Source organism: Topomyia yanbarensis, chromosome 2 (assembly GCF_030247195.1).
Source record: "Topomyia yanbarensis strain Yona2022 chromosome 2, ASM3024719v1, whole genome shotgun sequence".
NCBI classification, from domain to species: Eukaryota; Metazoa; Arthropoda; class Insecta; order Diptera; family Culicidae; genus Topomyia; species Topomyia yanbarensis.
In genome coordinates, this window is record NC_080671.1 from 126,085,809 (window position 1) to 126,111,444 (window position 25,636).

Here is a 25,636-nt window from a genome sequence, read left to right on the forward strand (position 1 = left end):
AACTATCGCATTTTGGAAGATTTTTGTTTGTTATATTTTGAATTAAAACGAGACTTAGAATTATGTTCTGTAATAAAATTACAGTTTTGTATGCCAATTAGTATGAAATTTAAAAAAATGTATAAAGTTATTGTTAGGAAAACAAAAACAAAAAATTGTTTTTGTGAAAAATGACTCGACATTTTTTTCAGTGTATATTTTTTTCGTACATAAATATTTATTCTCTGAAACTCGTTCTCAAAAAAGAATACAGTAATCGAACAAAAAAAATTTGAAATTAGTGCACGCAGAAATTCGCCCTTTTAAAAAATTGCTCTTGAGTCAAAATAATCTTACCGATTGTGGAAAATGTTTAGTCTTCCATGCCGATGAAATGTGTAAAGTTTCATAGGAATCTAAGATGGTCGGTCAGGATTTTAATTATTTTCGGACGGATCTTCGTGGAATTCCTCAGATGGCACAGTGGACGCAATGATACCAAAACGTGCGTTTAATTAATGGTTAGGAATATTTTTTCACAATAGAAGCTCCCTTCATTTGATGTCTGTTGAATTGTGATCAATCCACCTAAAAGTGAGATAGAAAGTTTATTTCCACTAACTTTCGAGATAGAGTCACGATGTCAATGAGAAAGTTATAGAAAATTTTACTGCGAGAAAACTTGTTGAACATGCAAACTCTCCAAAATGTAATGGTGTTGAGATAAAGGGCGTTGTTTGTGGGAGGCACCCTAAAATCATTTTTTCATTATAACTTTTTTCTGAATTTTTTCCGATTCATTAAATGTTCTATGAAATTGTTGAAATTAAGAAATTACAAATATTTGTCAATGACGTCAACATTTTTTATTTCAAAACTAAAACTACCGCCATTTCGAACGTCAATTACTAAGAGATGGGGAAATATGTGGAAAACATTTCAATTCTATGAGAAAGACAGTGCAAAGTATTACAAGAAAAAAATTACTCACAACGGGCATCCACCGGCCTGTATATAAAAATACTTTCCGGTAATGTATGTTTTGCATTTTGTAACAAAATAAGTACAACTTTTTCATTATACATTTTTTAGTGATTTTTTTCTATGTGTCGAATATTTCAATAAATCATTGGAAATGTCAAAGTACACATTTAAATCCAAATGGCGGTATTTTTAACCCACTTTATTTAATAACTCTTAAGTTTTGATAACTCTTAAGTTGTGAAATAAAAAATGTTGACGTCTTCGTATGTATAATTTCTTCATTTCAACAACTTCATAGAACATTTAAAGAATCGGAAAAATCTCAGAAAAAAGTTATAATGAAAAAATGATCTTTGGGTGCCTCCCACAAAGGAAATTGGATTGATTTGCAGTCTTCGACAAAGTTGTACGCAACAAAAGTATCTTTCTAATTTTCACTTTCAGTGATAAACTGATGCATAAAGCACCACCTAATGGTGAAAATGCAAGTTAGGCGGCTTTCTTCATGTAAATTGTCGAAAAATCCTATGCAAACTGGGAACATGTTGGTCCGATTTGGCACAAATTTGGACCAAATACTTCTGATAGGACTGGAAATCGACTCAGGCGTAGACCGAGGGTTGTCATTTTTTGTCGCTACTTATGATGATCTGATTTTCATAAAGACTTAAGGTTAGTGATCGGTTGGGTCAGTGTTATACTAGAGCGTGTCCCACATTTATACGTTAACCTTTTTTCAGGATGGGAGTTTAAATGAAAAATGTGTTGTGATGTGAAAAATACTCATCCGTTTGGAATTCATCGTATACTTTCAGGAAAACTTTTTTTCCATTCAGACATACTGCACCAAATTTTTTGAGTTTATTTCAATGCTTAATCAACGATGTTTTTCCTGGTGTGTTTTGTTCTTTCGTTATAGCAGTTGGAGAAAAAAGTTTTGCCTTACATTTATACGTTAACTAAGAAAAAATGCAGTTTTTCTTAATAATTGCTTTATTCAAGTAATTATCCAGTGATAATTAACGCCACATGTAGTAAACAATTGAATTTCCACCATTTTAAATATAAGTTTTATACGTTTCGGCATTTAATTATTAAGATTTTCTATATTTCTTTCTCTAAGCTTGATTCAGAATAATTTGATTGCTTTCTTGAACTTTTCATCTGACGCATACTGCTTCGCGTTGTCATACACATTGTGAATCAGCACACTCCAAACATTTTCAATCTGGCTATCGTCCGAAGAAAGCGTTATTTGAAAGACCTCAGATTTTCGAAATTTCGAAAAGAACGTCGTTTATTAAGCTGAAAATTTGGTGCAGTTTGTTTGATTTAAAAAAAAGCTTTCATGAAAAAATTAGAGTGTGGGACACCTCTTTTTCGTTTAAATATCCATAACAAACGATCAAAATACACCATGGTTTTCATATTTCGAGGAACATCGTTGATTAAGTTTTAAATTAAACCTTGAAAATTTGGTGCAGTTTGTTCAAATAGAAAAAAAGTTATCCTGAAAAAATAGTTGTGAGACACACTGTATATATTAACTCACAACAATTCCACAATTTCTTACATTCGTTGCACACATGAAATACACTGAACAAATAAAATACAAGCGATAACATGCGGATTGCTTAAATAATAATGAACAGCCATGATGCAGAAATGCGAAAAATAACCAAGACCACTTCAGCCCCAAGAAAATTTGTCTAAGTGTGAAATAGCCTTTAACCGCATTCGTAAATCCATTTGTTCCTAGGGGCAACTAGTTGATAAATAGAGGTTAAAACCTCTATAATTGAAACAAAAAAAAATCTCGCCTGACAATGTTCGCCTTTCTTGACTGGGAGGTCACGTGTCCTCCATGCTCCTCCAAGCAGCCACGTGATGATTATTATTAACAATATTTAATATCATCATAATACTTCGAAATGCTTCAAAGCTCAACTTTGAACAAATCACATTTCAGTAGAGTGAAATAATGCTTCCTATAGATGAAGCAAAAAACCGAGACTTTTTTGCTTTTCTTTCTCACAAACACACTCTTGTCCGACATTTCAAACCAACTCAAGCAGAAATCGACACAAAGTCCATTTGCTATTGGCCATCATTATGGGTTTCGTCCTCTTCCTCACACACAACATTGTCCCGGTATCATCTTCGGTCAGGTTTCATCTTCGCGACGTTGCGCGCAACCGTGTGAAATTGGAGGCGTGCTTTCTCACGCTTGATGGTTCGTTTAAGGTATCATAAATTCCTATACAAACAAACAAAAACCGTACTCAGCGATGTTTACAAAATACGGCTTATAAATAATTACCAGCAATGCAAATAACATAATAAGTTTATAACTAGTAACTCGTACTTCAAACAAAGCACTTACAAACCGAATAAATTAGTGGTGAGCCCTACATAATCAGGGTCAAGCAGCATCCTGAACCCAACCTTGATTAAATGGGAAATCAAGCCCCACACAACCAGGGTCAAGCAGCATCTATCCAATTGCACAGAATATGATCGATATTTCTATCGACAAGCACAAATATTGTGATCTAAATGTCACGGTTTACCGACTAACGGTATCAAATCACGGATAACCAGACTGGATCAATTTCCAATTGCCAGTCGCTACTTTGCTGCCAGACAGTCTGGTTTCGGATTGCAAGCTGGTTTGTACGCCCGCCGCACTGTCCTCTGTCATCGTTTCAGAAAAAAGGGAAAGTAAAGCCAACCATAACCATAATTAGGTCACATTTTTCATTTGTTCAAATACGTTAAACACTGCGATGGCCGACCTTCGAATAATTAGGAAGAAAGTGTGGAATTACAATAAAATTAATGTTGTTTGTTGTCTATGGGTTCAACCCGTGGAATATTCTGGTTGAGCCATAAGCAGCCTAGTCATAGCTACGGTTCAGCTTTCTTTGAATAAAACCAATAAATCAGACACTTTTAACGCCACACGGGTCCATGATTCACAGTAATAATTCGGTTCAGCTTTTTTTCTATTTCGTGTGGTGTTTATGATTTATACCGTTAAGGCATGAGTAATGAAGAAATTTGACTCCTCTTAACCGGCGTAGAATGTAGTAGAAAATTTCCTCGCAATTTAATGAGCGTACCCATTTTTTAAACCAAAACCATTGTTTTTTTTTCATTACAGAAACTACAACTCCGCATCAGTATCGAGTCTGAGTTCGGGAGCTTCGGCCGACAGCTGCTTGCCACCGAGTGGTTCAACATTACATTATCCCTCGGCTTCGCACACAGTAGGATCATACTCCCTGTTGAACAACAACTACCGACCGCTTAGTGGAGCTTCCACTGTTCCAAGTGCATCACATAACGGAGTGAGTCTACCGTACGGTTCCGCTGCAAATCACGGCTCGACATCGGGAGGCAACATAGTTTCGCGGCTAAACGGAGGTGCTACCTCGACGATTACATCAGGTGGTAGCAGTACTACAGGAACAACTGGTAGCTCTTTGGATGGCTTATCTTCATCAAGTGGGCTCAATAGCAGTAGCGCGAGTTTAACTGGGAGTGCATCCAACGCGGCACTTGGTTCGGCCGAGTTGGGGATGTCGCACTGGCTCACCGACGGTACAGTCAAGTCGGAAATTCGTAGTCCTGGATTAGACGCAGCGATATCCTCTGGGAACCTTCCCGTTGGTTCTACCCATCTCGACAGTTCACTGTTTTGTGCAAACCCCAACAACCTAGACGCCCTGCAAAGCACTGCCAACTCGTACGAGAAATCCGATTACTATTCCTACACGTACAACATGCAACAATACGCACCATTCACGTACTCGTCCTACGGATCGCCGTATCAGACGAGAACGTCATCGAAAATACCTTCGCCAAACACATATCTTCCGTCCAGTTATGCGGCAGCTGCTGCCAATAACAATTCGGCACAAATCTACTCGTCCTACGGTTACAACAATTTCGCCCAGTTCGGAACCAGTCAGCAGGACTACTATAACTACAATGACCCAACGTACTCACCGTACTACCAAACGGCAACCTATCCACCGTACGTGAGCTCACCGGGGTCCAGTGGGAGTCAGAGTTTTCACGTTGCCGCTGGCCTATCAGCAGAAAGTCCTTCAGAGGGGCATTCCGCGGTGACACCTACCATGTTGGCACACTCACACTCGCCACAATCTCCGCTGTCCATCTCACCTACCATTCAGGCTGGTTCGGCAGCCGCCGTAGCAGCGGCAGCGGCAGCCGCAGCAGCAAAAACTACGCCCACCGGGAAACCCGGCCGGACGCGAGGCCGACGGCATGCAAATCCTAGTCCGACGAGAAGCTCGACGTCCGAACCGGGCGTGCCGGAGAAAGCACCCGAACGGATCTTCGTGTGGGATCTGGACGAAACGATCATCATATTCCACTCGCTGCTGACGGGGACCTACGCGGCAAAGTATAACAAGGTGAGTGTCGCTTTCAGTACTAGTGATTTCAAAGAATATTCTACATAGGGTAATGATCGGTTGATTTGATCCGGCCAAGTAATCATTTTAGTAGACTACTAGAGAAACAGGAAGAGTCACATATCCCTGAGCCAATTGCTAGTCCCACTAGTAGTGTCTGCTTCAAGTTTGAACTAAAATAGGGGGTTTTCTGCATCCATCGGCTTAGAACAAAAGCTGGGCTACAGTCAAAACTTCAGTTCGGTTCAAATTAGTTATCCCCTAGGAAGAGATATGCAGAGAGTAATGCGGATAAAATGGTAACCTTCAATTCCATTGTTAAAATCTAGCAGTGCTCCCAAAAAGGACAAGATTAGCACGGCTGGCTCAAGAATTTGAGTTTTGCCGGCTCAAGATGGCGTCTCCGCATGTCTCTCACTAACTAGTTCAAATAAGATGTTTATTATGTGATTTTGGTACGCCGAATTCGTTTTTGGCATGAAAACATATTTATTGGGGTAGCCCAAAAATGTTAATTTTGCGAAACTTTTCGTATTTATTTAAAAATTTCCGTTCGCTTAATCACTTTTGATATTAGAACATATTAAGAAAAACTAACTTAATCCACCTATCAGTGAGATGAGACATTTCTAACATATATCACTGTTGGATCATTCATTAGCTTGCAGAACTCATGCGAAGTAGGCACCCAATAGGATGAACACCGTTTCTAGTCCTGCACGATTAAAATTACTCTGAATAAATTTTAGAAAATCAGAAACACAAATGGAATTGAAGAAAATTTAAAGCAAAAATATAAGTAAAAAAGTTTTCAAAATATGAGCGAACCCTATAAATTTCTTTTGTAGGAAATGTGAAAAGCTATCAAACTCGTAAAATGAGTAGAATGATAAATAAAAATCAAATTAATAAAATAAATGAACCAAATTAGTCCAGCTCATTAAATGAAAAATTTGGCGATATTCAAAAAGTAGTAGATTGACTTAAACTCACAAATTGGATGAATTCAATAAAGAGAATGATTGAACATGAAAGGAATAAAATGAAAAAAATGATTAAAATGATTCAAATGAATAAAATTAATAAAAGAAGGACATAAATTAAATGATAAGATGAGTAAATAACACAAACGAATCAAATAAACAAGACGAAGATAATTGATAAAATGATTAAAAGGTAGAAGAAAATAAGCAACACAATATGTATTAAATGACTAAAATAAAAATAAACTATGTTGAGAAAGTTATGAAAATAATATAATGAAATAAATTTCGTCAAATTAATCATTTGGATGATATGAATGAAATTAATGACTGAAAAAATTAGTGAGATTAATCAATCGAAGGAACTGAATAAAAAGTATGAAATGAAGAAAATGAATAGAATGCATAAAATGAAAGTAGTGAAGAAAATAAGTCAAATGAACGATATGAATAAAATGCATAAAATGAACAAACTGAATAGATAAAACGAGCTCAAATGAACAAAATTAATAAAAAAGGCAGAATGATAAATAAATAATTAAAATGCAATCATCATATATTTAAAATTATTCAAATATTCAAGATGGATAAAATAAATAACACGCATAAAATCCATGAAATAAATAAACTGAACAAAAGTGAGTACATGGAATGAAATAAAAAAAACCTGTTTTAATCCACCTAGCGGTGCAATTGTGCCTTTCTCAATCATGAACACGAGAATGTTTGCGTTGTTTAATTCATTAAAAGCTTTCAAATGCATATATTACATTTTATTATTATACATGGCATGACAAATTTACAAGAAAAGAAATCATTATTCGAGTTCTAAAATTTTGCAAAAGAAAAAACAGCCACGGTAATATTGAACTGAAAAAAGGTGCGAAATCGGCAAAGTCCCAAAAAGTCGATTTTTATAAAAAAAAATTTCGTGATAACATAAAATCTCGACGTTTCATGCATTTTGAAGATGTTTGGCATCAAAAATACGTATTCGATTTCTGAAATTTCATGGGCTTATATAGGAATTTCATATGTGACCGGACGGTTCAGTCTATATATCCGGAACCATATAAGCGATCCGTGCGAAATTTTATAGGCATCTGTGGGGATAATATAAATAAGCTATCATTTGGGACTAAGTTTGTGAAAATCGGCCCAACCATTTCCGAGAAACTGATATGAGTTTGCTAGTTTTGGAAGATGGCCGCTTTTCCCGGGCACTTCCGGAACCGTCTATGGTGGTCAATGTAGCTAACGAAAGTTTGTTTGGCCGTCGGTGACCTAGAACTGCAAATTTAAGTTATTTGAGAGACATTTTAGCGAAATTATTACCTTTTTTGCTTTCATCGGAGTATCGGTTTCAATCACAATTTGCTCTGTGATCGCACACCACAACCCGTAACTCCGGAACCGGAAGTCGGATCGGGATAAAATTGAATAGCCATTTACGGGGACGCAACACCTTTTATTTGAGACTAAGTTTGGTTGATTCGGTCTAGCCATCTCCGAGAAACCGATGTGACTGGTATTCTGAATTTGGATACATCCGCCGGTGCTTTCGGAACCGATGATGGTGGCCAATGTGACCAAAGAGTCTTTGAATGGCTTTTAGTGACATAGTACTACAAATTGAAGCAGTTGTGGTCACATTTTGGAAAAAAATTCACCTTTATGCACTCATTGCAGAATTTATTAAAATCGACATTTTCTGCGTGATCGAACTCATCACCCTGTAATTCCGGAACCAGAAGTCGGATTCATTATATATTCAATAGCAGCCTATGGGAACGTTGTACCTTTCGTTTGGGACTAAGTTTGTGAAAATCGGTTCAGCCATCTCTGAGAACAGTGAGTGAGATTGTGTTCGCGTACACACACAGACGCACATACACATACATAAATACATACACACACAGACATTTGCCGAACTTGACGAGCTGAATCAAATGGTATATGTCACTCGGCCTTCCAGGCCTCCGTTAAAAAGTAGGTTTTCAGAGCAATTGCAATACCTTTCTTTTGAGGAAGGCAAACAGACAAAACATCCATTTCACATTTGTTCCCCCTTATAAGAGCATAGGAATCTCGATTGGGATCCCATTCCAAAGCTACAAAACTAAACAAAACATGTCACTGGTTAGAACTTCATCAGTTGTTAGAAGAAGAGTGCCCAGTATTGCACTCGCTGGAAATAATCATGCGAAAGCTAAAACCACAGATAACAGACGTTTAGGCTAGAACAAAATTTCTTCAAAAACCTGTGTAAACTTTCAAATTGATATACGTTGAAAATCCGTGCCATCTGCGCAACTGTTTGCTACACGTGTTTGACAGCTGCACTCTAACTGCATTGTAGTGATCACTGCGCCATCTGCAAACGTTTGCCAAACATGTTTCAGATGTCTGATTTATTCGGAATTTCAGCAGCGGGTATTTACACACGATTCAAATCGAGCCTAAACGTCTGTTATCTGTGCTAAAACCCAGCCTTCCCATGAACATCTACAAGTTTGCACCCGTGTACAAAATTTCGTGCACGCGTTCAACCTCAAACATGCTCTGCCTTTGTGTACAGGTTGACATCGAACACCGAACCCAAGCGAACGATGTGCAAACTTAGGTTTAAACATTGTGTGCGTACACCGTGTGCGTACATAAGAAAGGCACACACAAAACAGAATGAGTCAATGCTAGTGATGATGGGGAGAGAAAACTAGTATCAAGAACCTGTGTGTACGAACACCGCGTACGTACATGGGGTTCGGTACTGCAGACGAACAAATGCTCGTGTTTTGGTACGCATTAGCGCGTTCGAGTTTGCACACGAAATGATGGTGTAGGATGAGCACAGAACTAGAGCCAACATGGTGTTCGATGTTCATTTGGGAAGACTGCTAAAACCTGGTATTGACTAGTTTCACATCAAACTTTGCATTGTCCCGAGCCGAATGTTATGTCCAGATAAAAAAAAATAAAATCTCTGCAATCGGCAATCAGTTAAATAACCAAAAACATTTGATAATTAAACCTAAAATTGCATTATATTATATTTTCAAGTTTATATTTTAGTCTGGCCGCACTGGTGATTCTTTTCTGTGTACTGAATGCAAAAAGTTTGTTTTGATTGTGGTAGTGTATCTGAACAATAATGGCAATAATGTGTACAGCCGTATTTCTGTATCACGTTTTATAACACTAGGCCTATCCTAGCGTTTAACGAGTGCTTCTATAGTGGAATTAACATCAATGAACTCTCCAGTTAAAATAAATAATATTTAGTTGTGGCAAAATAACGAGATATGAGGTATGCTCGTAATAATTTATTTTGCTAAGCGCCGTTGCGTCCTATTTCGGTTCACTATGTTAATGAGGCGAATTAACAGATATTCCAAGAAGGTGATTTTATTTTAATTAAAAGTTGGATCTAGAGGGTAGTTTTAAACAGATATGTGCACAACAAATAAATAATACAACTTGAGCTTATTTTTGCCATGGGACAGTTCGCTCCACATTCCAAGTGAATTGAAAATACACGATTGAAAAAATACACGAGAAATACTTCAATACACCTTAATACATTTAATACGTCGAAAATACACCAGTACACTAAAAATACGTTACTGCCGGAAGATTTTGTCAATACGCCGAAAATACGGTAATATACAAAAAATAGTATTGCCGGAAACATTTTTCAATGCGCCGATAACCATCCAATTCGTCAACCAGTACACTTAGTTTCATGGTGTGGATGAAACTAATTCAGTATGTTTTATTAGTTTTTATTATAGCAAGGCGTATGTTATGTAAACTAGATTGTTTGCTTTTCTTCGGAATGCGGACTCAAAGAAAACGGACTCAGAATCGGTTGAATGATTTGAGTGAGATACAGGCAGAAATCAACATGAATTCGTGTTGGTTTAACCAAAGACTAACAGATATAACACTCGAAAATAATACGTCGCGCGCTTTAACAGTGATTTTAAATGGCCACATTTGCAGTTATTGCGCCACTGCCATATGAACAAGCATTTGGAGGATAGACCACTAGTTAAAAATTGTTCCTAAACTTGAGGGGTAACCCACCAGCAAGTGAGTGTTTGGAACCGGAAATAAAAGGTGGAGCTAGTGTTCTGGAAAAATTGCCGGATCGATACTTTTTTAGGGAACTTCCACATGGTGTTTTGTCTGTTAGTCTGTGGTTTAACTGAGAGGTAAAAGCCTATAATCTTTGGAACCTAAAGATTACAAACATCCCGTGCATTTAAAAATACTCCCAGGATACGATTGGTAAATCCGAAACTTCTTAGCCGCAGAAATTTTTGAACAAGAATTGTCTCGTATAAATGTCATAAATAATAGGGTAATGCTTGTCTTAAACAGTCAAACCATGCCCAAAAACTTACATGTTCGAAGTTTACATTGCGATGGATGATTTTTTAGATTAATAGGTTGCATCTAAGAGAAGAGACGACAACAGGCTTCTTGCTCTTCTTAATTTTCTCGACTTGCCCCTGCCGTAAATCTGAAGACAACAAGCGTTCATCGATGCCAGATTCCCTTTGAATGTTTATTACAATTGCCGAAAAAAATTGTACCTAAAAGATCGCACCTCTACCAAGAATTTACAATGCTAGCTGCATTTAAAAATTAAATTAAATATTTATTCATGTCTCTCTTAACAATACACGTAACTATATCGTCATTCAGGTATTTTATTTAATTTGCACGAAATGTTGATGCGTATGAAAAATAGCCAAAATAGATTCAGCAGCACTGTTTTCCATCCCGATTGTAAATATAATGAACGCTCATGACTGGCAAAATGACCAATCAGAAGCTGGTTCAATATTGAGGTTAGGACTGGATCAAATTGGCTACGCGATTGTCTTCTCTTCTCTTAGGGTTGCATTTGAAACCAACACTCATTTGCGGAATAGGGTCAAATCGAATACAACGCTCCTTGGATAGAAAATTCAAAACGCAAGGATCCATCGTTTGCAAATTACGAGTTGCTTCCAATCAATTTGCAGTTCAGCAATAACTTTAAGTCCAGTTGAAATTCCGGTTGGTTTCTGCCAGAACCCAGGCTACAGTGACACAACCGAGTGTAATATAGCCAGCAGGAATTTCGGCTGATTTGACTGAGAAGCATTTCAATCTCTGAAATAAATTCAGCAAATACTGCAGTGATTAAATATAACACCGTGTTGCTCAAAAATGGTGCTGAAGTAAGGCTAATTAGTTTTCCACCATCTAAAGATAAAGGTTAGCAGCATATCTGACGAATCTCCCCGATTATTCGTACTTCTCAAATCAATCATGAAAAATTACCCTAGTAATCCCATTTCTACAAAATTAATTTATCGTAAGTATTTATTAATTTATTCCATTTACATTCTACACCACCACTTAAGCGCCAGAATTGTATATCACACGGCTTCAATTGATTATTGAACAAAAATACAATAGTTGCATACAGGTGTATGTTTTAGTGCACTAATTCATAAGAATTATGAAATAATACGCCAATACATATAATACATTGTATTTCGTGAATAATACAGAAATACGTCTCTCAATACGTATGTCTGAATCGAAAATACTGAAGTGAATCGCCCTTCGATTTCTGCACACCTGTTTTAGTCAAATTACCTAATATTAAGTTATGCTAATCATCATACGTAACATCGGCAGACAAAAAGTCTTCTCATATGTACACAACATGCGATTTAAAATCGCCACTGAAAGCTGCGCCACAAAAAATCCATTCGTGTGAAACAGGCTTAAAATGGAGATATTTGTAATTAATGGTAGTTCTTGTAGTTGTTTCAACCTTTGCTTACAAATTGATAGCAAATTGTTGTTATTGGAGATTGTCAGGCATCCACATACATAGGAATAGCCCAGGGAAGTTAGTTGAGATCGTGGGTGTTTTTGCTTTACTTCAATATCGTGTTTTTAGTGCTAAAGATTCATCTCTGGTGCTTCCGAAAGATTGTAAATTTATCCAACAACTGCGTAAACCCTTCGCTGTTTGTGGTGTAACAAAAACTACGTGTGTGTAAATCCGAAAATGTCCTCGGTAATTGAATTCTCACGAAAAACATTCTGACAGAGCTCTGCATGACAGACACCCAGAAATATATTACGTCTGCTATAAACAGGAGGAGAATGTCGCTAGGCATGTTCGAGCGATATGTAGCGGGGGAGCACACTTTTGACTGACTTCACCCTAATTTTCACGAGTTCATTGTAATACATATACATCTAATGTATTACATATACATCTAATAGATCGCCGTAAATTTGTACGTAGTAGACAGTTGTTATGGAGCGTGTTAATGTGCTATTGGTTGGAGATCATTTACCCGCCAGAACAAATTATGTTTTACTTCTATTCCGTTGAAAGTTGCAGCAACGCGCGACGGGTATTAGCTAGTTTGTCATAAATTTCTATTTTTCTATTTAAATGAAGATATTTATTATTTGCTGAGTTGAAAAGAAACAAGCTTAAACTCTTCCAATCCCTTGGTAAGTCGTCAGGTCATCAAATTAACAAATTGGCAAAGCATTGTCTGTACTGTTCAGATTAAGGTGTAAATTGTTAGCGTTTGCGAACACTTTTGTCGGTTTAGAAAGGTGTAGAATTTTACTTGCCCGGCTAACCGCAAATTATCCAGAAGCACCAGCCACTCTCGCTGTGGAGGATAAGCCGAACTAGCATTGCTTTCCGCTACCAAGAATAGGAAAGCGTCATGGTGTGGAAAGCATGCTAAGATGTCTTTCGGAATTCTTTGCGAGGCGCATTCGCCACCCCAGTCGTTAGGGAAGTTCCAACAAAAGAACACAGTTCTCCGCTGTGTCATTAGACGCTGCAAGAGTAGCCAGTGTGAACGCTGGAAGAACTCGTTTGAAAATCAGTACTATACAGACCAGGAGAAATTGAATTAGAACCCGGAGAACGCCTTCAAAAGCTGGAGTCTCCGGGTCAAAACTGGAGGGGTGGTAACCCTAATTAAGAGAATGTTGAGTGATACGGAACAGACATCAGAGTTTGTGGTTCAAGTTTGTTAACTATATATTCGAAGGCATCGCACCAAAAATACTCAAATGTCATGGTTTTAGACGGGAATTGTCACAAAAGGCCACCACTTTAAATTTAGATATGCCATTTATGGTGTTCCGCAAAGATGTCAAGACTTGATTGATCTTTGAAATTTATGTAACTTGTTCTTTCCCAAAGACATTCCCCATCAAGATTAAAAAATGTCCTCATGTTTTTTTCCCACAGAGTCGAGACCACCACATGCAGCTAGGCTACCGGATGGAGGAACTCATCTTCAACATGGCAGATGCGTTCTTCTTTTTCAACGATTTGGAAGAGTGCGACCAGGTACATATCGACGACGTATCGTCCGACGACAACGGGCAGGATCTGAGCAATTACAATTTCTCCGCCGATGGCTTCCACACCGGAACGGCACAAGGTAAATAAAAAAAACCCAAACCTCCCGCAGGATCCTTCCTTCTTTATTCGCTGCTGTCGTCAGTCCTAAGCAAATATTAGCCCGACTGCGGTGCCTCTATTTGCAGTTCAATTTCTCATTCCCGCAGTTGATTCATATTCGCTGTTTTCTCTTTGTTCGGCAGGAGCTCCACCTAATATTTGTCTTCCTAATGGCGTTCGAGGGGGCGTTGACTGGATGCGAAAGCTGGCGTTCCGCTATCGGAAAATTAAGGACACCTACAACACCTACCGAAATAAGTATGATTTATGGCCTGTTTGCTCTGCACGTGAACGTGACATGTGACGGTTTTTGTACGCTTTATCTTTTCAGTGTGGGCGGTTTGCTGGGACCTCAGAAGCGAGAACACTGGCTACAGGTCCGATCGGACGTTGATTTCGAAACGGACAGCTGGCACAGCTTAACGTTGAAATGTTTGAACATGATTGCCCAGAGGGAGAACTGCGTCAATGTACTGGTGACGACAACGCAGCTTGTTCCGGCCTTGGCCAAAGTGCTGCTCTACGGTCTAGGGCAGATCTTTCCAATAGAGAATATTTATAGTGCAAATAAAATAGGTATATTCGAGCATTTTGATGAATTTTTCATATGTTCTAACACCATCTTCCTAAATCTTCAACAGGTAAGGAATCCTGCTTCGAGCGAATCGTAACGCGGTTTGGCCGCAAGAGTACGTACGTCGTCGTGGGTGACGGTCAGGACGAGGAAAGTGCTGCCAAAAATCTCAACTTCCCCTTCTGGCGGATATCAAGCCATAGTGATATTCGGTCGCTGCACACCGCTCTAGAGATGGGATTCTTATGAAGAGCGCCGCCAACCACCGTTATCCTCGTCCTGTTGAAGTTGCGGCCCGAGTCCAACTTCGTTCTGCTGTGAATGCGTTAGGAATTTTCTAGTGAAATTGAGCAGTTTAGCTTTATCGTTGAATGAAAATACATGAAAAGACATTCTTTCCATTTAATCCTAGCGTCTAAGTCTCAAATTATGTAAATTGCAATAGAGTTACATTTCAAAAGTATAATCGGAGTAAACCAAATCATTATCATTATCGTAGAATCGCACAGATAGTTATTCATGTCACCAAAAGTATCAAGGTCGGATACATGTTAAAGTATCTGTATAGTATTCTGCTCGTCGGTTTTTAATATACTTAGGACTAAGATTTTTTTAAGAATTGCATTTATCAATGCTCAAAAATCGTACCCCGTTCAGATTTCCCAGTGGCATAAAAATCTCAGTTGTGCAAAAAAAAAAGTCGTGAGTTGCATTAAAATTATTTCCAGTTAGAAAATTTCAGTATGCTGTACTGTATCTAGATTGTACATAATTGACAGCTTTTTAATGAGGTTGGCGCGATATTTGCTTAAAGAAAGACTTTGAAATATGTCTGATTATTGCTCCTCTTTTGTATCATATCCAAAAAAGTGTTATGAAAAGTTTAATTTCAATACGTTAAAATTCTTATAAAACTACCTAGTCGAAAATTTTCGAGTTCCACGGCATGTAATCATTACATCGAACTTTTCGGAAACTTTCTTTGTTGCTCATTTTAAAAAATGAAATACGCATATTTGTGCTGATTGTAGAGCCTAATGCGACCGACAGTTTTTGAATAAGCAAGCCCTACATTTGAAAAACGCACCAATAATTTAGCTGTTTCGAACGGTTTCTTGAAGCGATTTTTTAGTCCATGCAGTAAAATAATCGTCTGTGAAGATATTTCGGACGATAGTTCCAGCAACAGAATTCAAATATCATATATTTAGTGATTATCCGAATTAGTATTCGTAGCAAAGAAGAAGTTATTCAATATATATCATTATTAGCTGTACGAAAGAAATGTGAATTTTTCAACTGCATATTGTGTTATAGATAATTAAGGCATTTGTAAATAGTATCATTTGAAATAAAAATAAAATCAAAATATGACTACATAGCGTCTATGAAAATAATAAAGAATAAAAAAAATTGTATAGTAAGCAAATACAAGCAAATATTTATAAGTCAATCATAAACAATAAAAGAAGCCAAAATGTAATAAATAAAACACAGTTGAAATACAATGAAATTGACTTGACAGTCCCTGCAAATTATATGATACACATACAACATAATTAGCATACGAACAACTTTACTAAAAAAAATCGGTATCCGCTAAACTTTAGGATACGAAAGAACGGACTTTTCCCTTTCATTTGCGACCGACCGCAAAATAACTGGTTGGAGGGGTGGGTCTAGAACGACTTTTCATTTCAAAGATTTTTGTTTGAAAACATAGGTTTTGCAGGGATACTAGTTCGCATTTTTGCCACTAGGTGGTACTATGGACATTCAAATAATTCTAAAAATGGAATATGATGAAAATTTCATTGTCTACAACTTTGTAGAAAAATATAAATTGATATAAAATCATCCAAGAAAGTTATTAACATTTTATAAGTTTTCCAATGTGCATGGGTCTACTGGTTAAAACGTCGATTTGCAAGGACTCACAAAAAATTTTGTTTTTAGATAAACAGTGTACTCAGATGAATTTCAGTCTAAGGGCAGATCACTTGTGATGCATTTTTTAATATCAGCGAAATCAAATGCATTTCTTTCCATCAAAATAGAAATTCATTGCATTGCGTTTGCTCCTTTTTGTTCCTTAACGTGTTATTCAAAGTGGTAGTTACCCCAAAAATATCGCAAAATTTGGAATATCTTTTTAAATTCAACAGATAGGAAGTAACTTTGTTCAGCAAAATACGTGATTCGATACCGCAAGCAACTTTGTGGAAAATTCTAAGAACGTAGGAGAATGTCTAAAAAAGTTATGAAAAAAAAACTAATTTTAAGGGGTCTTTTCTATATAATACTAGCTAATACCCATCGCGCGTTGCTGCGACACTCTGCGAAATAGGAGGAAAACACAATTTGTTCCAAAGCGCCATCTGGCGGGCAGATAATCTCCAACTAATAGCACACAAACACACCCCATACCAAATACCTACTGTGTGCAAATTTTTACGGAAATCGGTTAAGCCGTTTGGGAGTCTATAAATCATATACATACAAACTTTGACTTTTATATATATATATATATATATATATATATATATATATATATATATATATATATATATATATATATATATATATATATATATATATATATATATATATATATATATATATATATATATATATATATATATATATATATATATATATATATATATATATATATATATATATATATATATATATATATATATATATATATATATATATATACATATATATATATATATATATATATATATATATATATATATATATATATATATATATATATATATATATATATATATATATATATATATATATATATATATATATATATATATATATATATATATATATATATATAGATAGATAGATAGATAGATAGATAGATAGATAGATGTACCATAACTTTGAAACCTAACTCTGAAGTTAATGGTTTAGACGCTATTAATTTTGAGCACGAAAACAAACTTTTACAACACTGCGCATGGTAGAGTTTTGAACCCCCAAAACCCTCCACTTGCGCACGAGCCTGTTTGAGCTCATTTTATCCGGCATATCACCAAGATGAGAAGATTTTGTTACGTATCCATTGATGCTTTGCATCATACACGGCCGATCCTTCTCTCTGATAGTCTTAACCCATTCATGCCCATGTTGTTTGTGGACAACAACGTTTTTAAACATTTATAACTTTTGATTGAGGCAAAATTTGCTCACAAAGACAAGTAAGGCTAATAAATGTGGCTATTGTCTTTCATTTGAGTACTAACAGTTACAAGGATCAGCTCTAGAACTGAAGTTATTGCAGTTAGTTTGACTGCATTTAGTGATGTCTTTTTTTACTCGATTAACGCAAATAATCGATTAATTTGTAAAGTAATCGAAAAATCAATAATCGATTACAAGCTTTCGGTATAATCGAGCAAATCGAGTAGCTCCTATCAATTAATCGGGAGCATAATTAATGAAGGGTATGCGTTGAAAATGAAAGTCGCAGAACAAAAAAATATGACAAGGCTTCTCCAAAATTGTCAAAACGTTTCCAGTGACCTTTTTTGTTGGTCGTTAAAGTAACCCTTACTACACTAAAAAAAAAGTAAACGTTATGCCTATTGATTTCACACATAGATTTTTGCAATTAACGGAGGCATATAGACACTATTTGCTAGCACATAAACCTAATGTGTGTATTTACAAGAAATACTAATCTTACATTCACATTTCATGACTATTAGGCACATAAATCCCCATTCTATAACAATATTCACATATAACTTATGTGTGTGAATACATAGTTTATACAGTTGACACATAGAAGGTATGTGTGCGCGTGATAACAATTGTGAGCGTGATTAAAAAAATGTATCCACCATATTGGCGTGGTTCAAGAAATATTTCCTAATTCAGTAAAACCTATCTTATGTAGTCAAAAACTGTGGTTATTATACCTTTTAGTTTATATGCCGACATTGTTTTAATGTAAAATCATATCTTGTTTGCAAATATATTTAAATATCCGTTTTCGGGGTTTTTAAAGTTCATTAACGACCAAAAACTGGAAGGAATAAAAACCAATCTGAAATCCTGTATGTATCTGAGAAGAATTGTTATCGCGCCCACAAAACGGGAACTTCTGTTTTTTTTTTAACCCACCAAATGTCGGTTCGATCCCACAGTTTGAAAAATTGTACTGTTATTATTACACGAATCAAATATACAAAAAACAATTCCTTCTGCTTCAGGCAGATCAAAAAATTAAGAAAATCTTCAGGGAATTTATCTATGAATTTCAGAGATTCAGGATAGTTCTAGAATTTTAAAGAAGTGCTAAATAAAATTCTACAAAATTCCTAATAAATTTACCGAAATGCTCAAGATAATGCTACCAATTTCAAAGGAACATACCATGGAAATGTTTTTACACTCCATTTTCAATCATTCTGGTTGATGGAAACCAAATTTTCAATCATTCTGGTTGATGGAATATTAAAGATTAAGTACTTGGTGATAGGACAGTTTATCACTAATAGGGTGATGAATTTAGTTAAGTTTCGTTAAATATTAAACATAAAAAGTAATATGTTGAATTTTATTTTTATGATTCGATACTACGTACGTTTCGATAGTACATACGCTAAACGAAGCGAAGGTGTACGTACTAACGAGGTATACCTGTAATACCTTATCTATTTTTGCGATCGTGACGACGTGGCTGGGGGTACGACGGTTACAATTATGTACTATATTCAAAAAGTAATGAACATGATCGTATTGCTGTGCAGCAATAAAATGAAGGCTTCACAATAAACTATTTCGTGGCTACCGTAAGTCTACCAGCATTCACTGGGTTTTACTCAAATATCATAACAAACCACACTGTATACAATTGCACAGGGATGGTTAAGTAGAATGACAATCAACTAAAACACAAATTTATTTGCAGCGCCAGAAGCGGTACTCATAACCATATAAATATTTTTTTCATGCGTTATATGACCTTATGAATTATTTAACTATAAAATCAAATCAAATATATATACAAACCAAACATTCTGCTGCTTCTAAAAAAACACTGGCACACTTGGCACTTCATGAAAAGTATCATTTTTGTGTAGACTCATTTTCCGCCACGGGATTTGAAATCCCGATCTCCAAGTTGACTAATTCATGTGCAGTTGTGTTAGTGCGAGATTGAGGTTAAATCGGGTGGAGTTTTTGCCAAATGAGGTTAAATCAGATGGCGAATTGAAAACATAGCGTTATATGTATGTTGTCTATACACATTGCAACTGTGTTGGTGGCCTAGACGTCAAATAAATCAATGGACCACACAAGGACCTGAATCTCGTGACACGTTTCCCGAACTGTAAACTAGCCTTTAGTGGGAAATACGCAATAATATATTTTTTTAGCAACGCGATTTATTCTTCGAATGTATATGGATAAAAAGAAAAATACACGGATAAAAAGAACATTACTTAAAAACTTTTATTATACACATTTTTAGTATTCTTTATATTTACTCTTTGAAATACTCAAATATATATATATATATATATATATATATATATATATATATATATATATATATATATATATATATATATATATATATATATATATATATATATATATATATATATATATATATATATATATATATATATATATATATATATATATATATATATATATATATATATATATATATATATATATATATATATATATATATATATATATATATATATATATATATATATATACATTTTCACGCATTCTACTAATAATTTAATATATGCGATGTATAGTTAGTTATTCGGTGTTAATCTTGGGACTTCGACGTTTAGTCGGAAGTTCTGCCAATTTCATTTAGATGATTGATTTGGTATACAGTATTATATTAATATTAATATTAAATTAATGCTAATGCGTGTGTTAGATCTTAATAAAAATCAATCACATTATGTAGAATGTTTATACAGTACTGCTGATTGATTTTTATGAAGATCTAACACACGGTGTGGAATAAAACTGCTTTTTTCGTTTGCGATTTTTGCGCATTCTCTGTCCAACCTTAAATAACTATTATGCATTATTAGGATAAAATTGAAATATGCATTCAAAGAATAAATATGGTTTATGCTATGATAGTATATTTCCAGTTTATGCATGCCAATGGGCGAACAGACAGAAAATGGTATTAGCATAAAATTTATGCTATTTAGTATTTTTTCTACTCTCCGTGTATAGGTGCGTATCAAAACTTTCACTTCATGAAACGTTTCACAACAACTATACTCAGCGATAGATGTCGTTTACTGACGACATTCTAACCAAAAAGAGCTTATTGCGCATTTCCTTTATAGAGACTTTCGTCTAAATCTCGACAAACATATGATTACGGCCTAAAAGCCATCTGTCAAAATCCAGTTTGAATGGAAATTCCGGACGAACCGTTACACGCCAATCACAGATGTTGGTAGTAAACGAAAGAGAAAAGTTTTCTCTTTAAAACTGTTATGAACTGTGTTCGACTAATAACGGTTTGTCTGGAATTTCCATTCAAAGTGGATTTTGACAGTTGGCTTTTGGGCCGTAATCATATGTTTGTCGAGAAATGTTTAATTTGGAAAAATAAATGACCTCACGCAAAGATATCAATAAGTAGAAATATACCCACCCATATTCTTCATACAACCTATTCGTTGTCTAACGACAAAACGACACACAGGGCTGCGCTGCAGACAAAATGATCATGTTTGTTAATGGAGCTGTCAAAATACAAGCAAAATAAAATTTTTGTCATAAAAATCATCAATTTCTCTTTAAAAGTATCATTTGCGAACCAAATTCAATCGTTAAAGGGTTAGAAAAGTGTTTTTGCACCGAATGAAAAATTTTAATCGTAATTTAAAGATATTTGAAAAAAGTTATTATTTACAAAAAATAAGACTGGCATTTAAAGAAAATCAACTTTCTTCCCCGTGCCTTCAGATTTAGTTAAGAAATAGTACGTTTTTACTGCGTATCTATTGATTTTGTTCGCGAGTTGTATGGTGCATTTCAAACTCAAAATCATTTTCTTGTCATGTCATGAGAGACAGGCGGCGCGTGGCTATTTAAAGTTTAGACAGAGTTACACAGAAAACTTGCATTACCTAGCAGTAGGTAATTTTAAATCTGTGCATCCTACTTCCTCCAACAAAAAAACGAAAGAGAGGGAGTCCAAATTTACCCAAAAATAATGAGATATTCCCCTAAGCCGACTAAACTTCATCCCATTAATTTTGAGTAAAAAAATCATCCCCTTCCCTTTTCCGGCAGTGAAATAAGGACAGCAAATTAAAATTACCTACTGGTAGGTAATGGATTTTAAGTGTGTAGACAGCCTATTGTAGACATCCCTTTATTGTCCATTAGTCCATTTGTTTTCTATGGTTTTAGCAAAGGCACACTCCTTTGGCCATTTACATTTCAGCTCAGAATATCGAGTGCACCTGTATACGATGTTTTGAGCCAAAATCTACACGGAGAAACAAAAATATGCATAGTTAGCATACTTTCTATTCCCGTCTCTTTTCTTCTGCTGTGCTTTTTATGCATATACTTCTAGTAAGCATTCAATGAGTGGATAGACCGAATATGTCCAATGCATAAAATTTACAGCAGACGAAACGAGAGGCAGATAGAAAAGTATGCTATCGATGCATAAAAAAATTCTGCGATAACTAGTGCAGGTTAAAAATAGTGTTTCTTAGAAAAAACTCTAGAAAGAGAACAGCGTATTTGGATCGATTGGATTCACGTTTAGCTGTCAAGAAACGAATCCAATCGAACATTGCCTATCCTTATAACATTGGACGGGTTGCCATACAATGGCATACGTTGCCAAAAGTGCTGTTGGCATACGTTGCCAAAAGTGCTGTTTTTGTCTCCGCATTCTCTTACCAGAGTTTTTCTAGTGTCTCCTGTTTATTATTGCTGAAATTCTCGACAAACATATGATTATGGCTTAAAAGCCAGCTGTCAAAATTATCTTTGAAAGGAAATTCCTGAAAAACCGTTACTCGCCTATCACAGATGTTGGTAGTAAACAAAAGAGAAAAGTTTTCTCTTTCATTAATTGCTATGAACTGTGATTCAAAGAGAATTTTGACAGTTGGCTTTTAAGCCGTAATCATATGTTTGTCGAGAATTGGGTTATCTTTCATCTAATTGAAATCTTTACCTAACGTCGGGGGACAGCAAATAAACATATCGACGATCTATAGCACAGCCCCTGAGAGTTTGTTCAACGTTGATTTTAGCTTTGACATCCGATGGTGTATCATGCGGTTTGTAATGAGCATATTTTCGTGTGTCTATTGATGGGTAAAATGCTCAATTTTTTCATACAAAAGCAAGCGGTTGATTCTTCGAGTATAGGTGCGTATCTACACGCCACCGAAAAACTGCCTAAAATTCAGTACTTTTGACTCAAACTCGGGGTATCGTGCAGGAAGGTGAAATTAGGTCAACCGTGTTGAAGGTAGTTCCCATTTAACTACGACAAAAATCATAACTCAACCTTGAGTTTAATTTACTTTAATTTAAGTTGAATTTACCTAATTTTGAGTATACCCCAAACAACTCAAAAGTAGGGTGATGAGCCCATTTGCGCCATGTTTCTATTATAACGCTACTCATTTGAAGCCATTGGTTAGAGCAGTGTCTGCCATCTTTGTTCAACGCATTGAGTCAAATGGTAGCGTAGCAATAGGAGCACTCGATCCGAGTTTTCGTTGCGCTCAAACACGAGAATTTTACTGTTTTCAACGCATTTGTGTTATTATATTGGTTCTTAACATCGAAGCAAAGCTATTTTTACGCATTCTATTGATTGTGGCGCGAGAAATTAACGAATTAGTGAGACATCTTGCTTAGTATGGTGAAAATAGGCACTTTACCCTACCGTACTGTACGGAAGACCTCGACTGAATCGAATCTCCCGTTTGTTTTTGACAACACTAATAAGTGCGAAAGCAACGCACAACTCAAAAGTACCTAAATTTAAGTTAAAAGAACTTATTCTGTGGGTTGTTTTATGTTTGGGTGTAGGCTCTATTGTAGACACAAACTTTCGCCTCATGAAAAGTTTCACAACAACAAGTCTGAGCGATAGATGCCGCCCGCTGTCGGCATTCTAACCAAAAAGAGATTATTAAAATCTCTTTTTCTCACCACGATTCATGTCCTGGCTTTCACATGACAGTCTGTGACAGTAGTAATACGAATGATGGAGTTGGTTGACGTAAAGCGCAAGGCAAAAGTCTTTCCTCGATCGTAGTTTTCATCGGCATCGAGTGCTTTCTGCTTCGATCGATGTGACAGTGGTTTGGTTCGCTTCAAATTTTCTACTCTGCTATAAAGTCCCGAAGGTAAGGGTTCCTGCTTTATTTTCCTTAGTTTTGCATTAGAAACAAGTCAAAAGAATCGATAACATATTTGTTGTTTGATAGAAGTACTATAACTAGGAAAATTGAGTGAGAAAATCTAATAGCCTACATTTCAGTTTCATTTTTAGGGTTAGGATTATTGGCTGTAATTTTGTAAAAACTAACTCATATTAGGAAGTTTTTGTATATTATCAAATAATTTATACAGGTAATTTTGAGTACATTACTAGATAATCCTCGTTATCAAACATTTTATCGTGACGAACCATTTAGATTACATAACACATTTTCAACCTCGAGAACCTCTGCAATTAATAGATTTGACGTTTCGCTTCTAAGAAAGGGCGTTCAATGTAATCGAAACGAATCAGCTGGTCTGTGCAAATTATCAAGTTTTTCAATTTTATCTCGCAGAATCTAAGCAATTCGGAATGGCCACCGTAAACTTGAGCCAGGTGGTGCTGAGGAATGCCCTCCGCTCTAAGGTCGGTGTACGTTATGTGCATGAAGTGCTTCGTCAAAAAATCGGTAAGCGAGAAATCGTCGGTTACGGCTGGAATGGCCTGCCGGTGTACGCTGACCGTGTTGACTTCCCGATGCCACCAATTCGATTTAAGGAACCAACGCCCGACATTTTGGTGAGTTTGTTGTGTATTGTGTGATTTTCGCACCTTTTAATTGATTAGCCCTATGTTACTGCGAATGTAAATGTAATAATGGGGTATGAATGTGTTGTTTGTCTTCCGTATAGGTCCTCCGCGAGAAGGAGAAGGGTGACTGGAAGAAACTGTCCATCCAGGAAAAGAAAGCCCTATACCGAGCATCATTTTGTCAAACTTTCGCCGAGATTAAGTACCCGACTGGAGAGTGGAAGATATGCATCGGTTTTGGATTTATTGCCGTTTCCATGAGCATCATCCTGATGATGTTGATGAAGGCGTTCGTGTACGAACCCCTTCCGGTTACCTTCGACGAGGAGCACCAGAAAGCTCAGCTCAAGCGTATGTTGGACCTCGGTGTCGGCAACATCAACGGTCTGTCGTCCAAGTGGGACTACGAAAACAGCAAGTGGAAGTAAACCCTTGCCGACTATCACGGCGATGGCTGAGTATTAGTTGGTAATTGTGTACTATAATTGTCTAGCGAAAGGGCAACCGGAAAGCGGATCCCATTGGGAACTACTTTTCAAATTGGCTATAAAATGATGAAATAAATAAATAAATAAACTTAATTTGGGTTACTAGAGTTGAGATAGCATGTTCTGTATGAAAAGGCAAGACTACTACTTTACAATTTACAACCAGTTTATTTTTTAAGTAGGCACCTCTCTGTCCTACAGGTCTTATCGAGGTGCTCCGACTTCGATTATTTTTTCAACATTTGTTCATGCATAAAATAACTGCATGTCCCCAGTGAAGTTCAGTCGCAATTCTGCTTGGTTCTAGTTAGAATCGGTTGTGTCACTGGAGCTGGACTACTAACTAGCACCAGTCAGTGGATTACGGCTGGGTCGCCTTCTTTCAGTAGTCCTTACGATGAGACTTTTCGTGCGGTTCAGCTAGCCTCTTTGCAGGTGCTGTTGAAGATATTTAGGTTGATTCCCCAAGTATGCATGGCGCCAGTGCCGTAACTTGACCTTTTGGCGCCCTTGGTGAAGTCTCAGTTTTGCGCCCCTTTAGTGTTAGCTGTCATTCTTTTTAGTTAGACTTTCGAACAATGATTTCGTGTGT

General features: G+C 36.2%; 2 protein-coding genes across 3 annotated transcripts in view; both read left to right on the plus strand.

The window, feature by feature from the left end:
* The window catches only part of LOC131681005 (developmental protein eyes absent), a 145,289-nt gene extending 129,282 nt beyond the window's left edge, over window positions 1-16,007 (plus strand). For both annotated transcript variants that reach the window (XM_058961714.1, XM_058961713.1), the window contains 5 exons: window positions 4,127-5,405; window positions 13,683-13,878; window positions 14,042-14,156; window positions 14,230-14,474; window positions 14,540-16,007. In XM_058961714.1, coding sequence (XP_058817697.1) covers window positions 4,127-5,405; window positions 13,683-13,878; window positions 14,042-14,156; window positions 14,230-14,474; window positions 14,540-14,721 — 2,017 coding nt within the window. In that variant the 3' untranslated portion in view covers window positions 14,722-16,007. The remainder of the gene's footprint in view (window positions 1-4,126; window positions 5,406-13,682; window positions 13,879-14,041; window positions 14,157-14,229; window positions 14,475-14,539) is intronic.
* A 7,725-nt stretch (window positions 16,008-23,732) lies between these two features.
* Window positions 23,733-25,137, plus strand: LOC131681006 (cytochrome c oxidase subunit 4 isoform 1, mitochondrial). Its single transcript, XM_058961715.1, has 3 exons — window positions 23,733-23,888; window positions 24,321-24,544; window positions 24,658-25,137. The coding sequence occupies exons 2-3, from the start codon at window positions 24,338-24,340 to the stop codon at window positions 24,982-24,984; spliced, it is 534 nt and encodes a 177-aa protein (XP_058817698.1). The 5' UTR covers window positions 23,733-23,888; window positions 24,321-24,337; the 3' UTR covers window positions 24,985-25,137.
* Window positions 25,138-25,636: the final 499 nt, after the last annotated feature.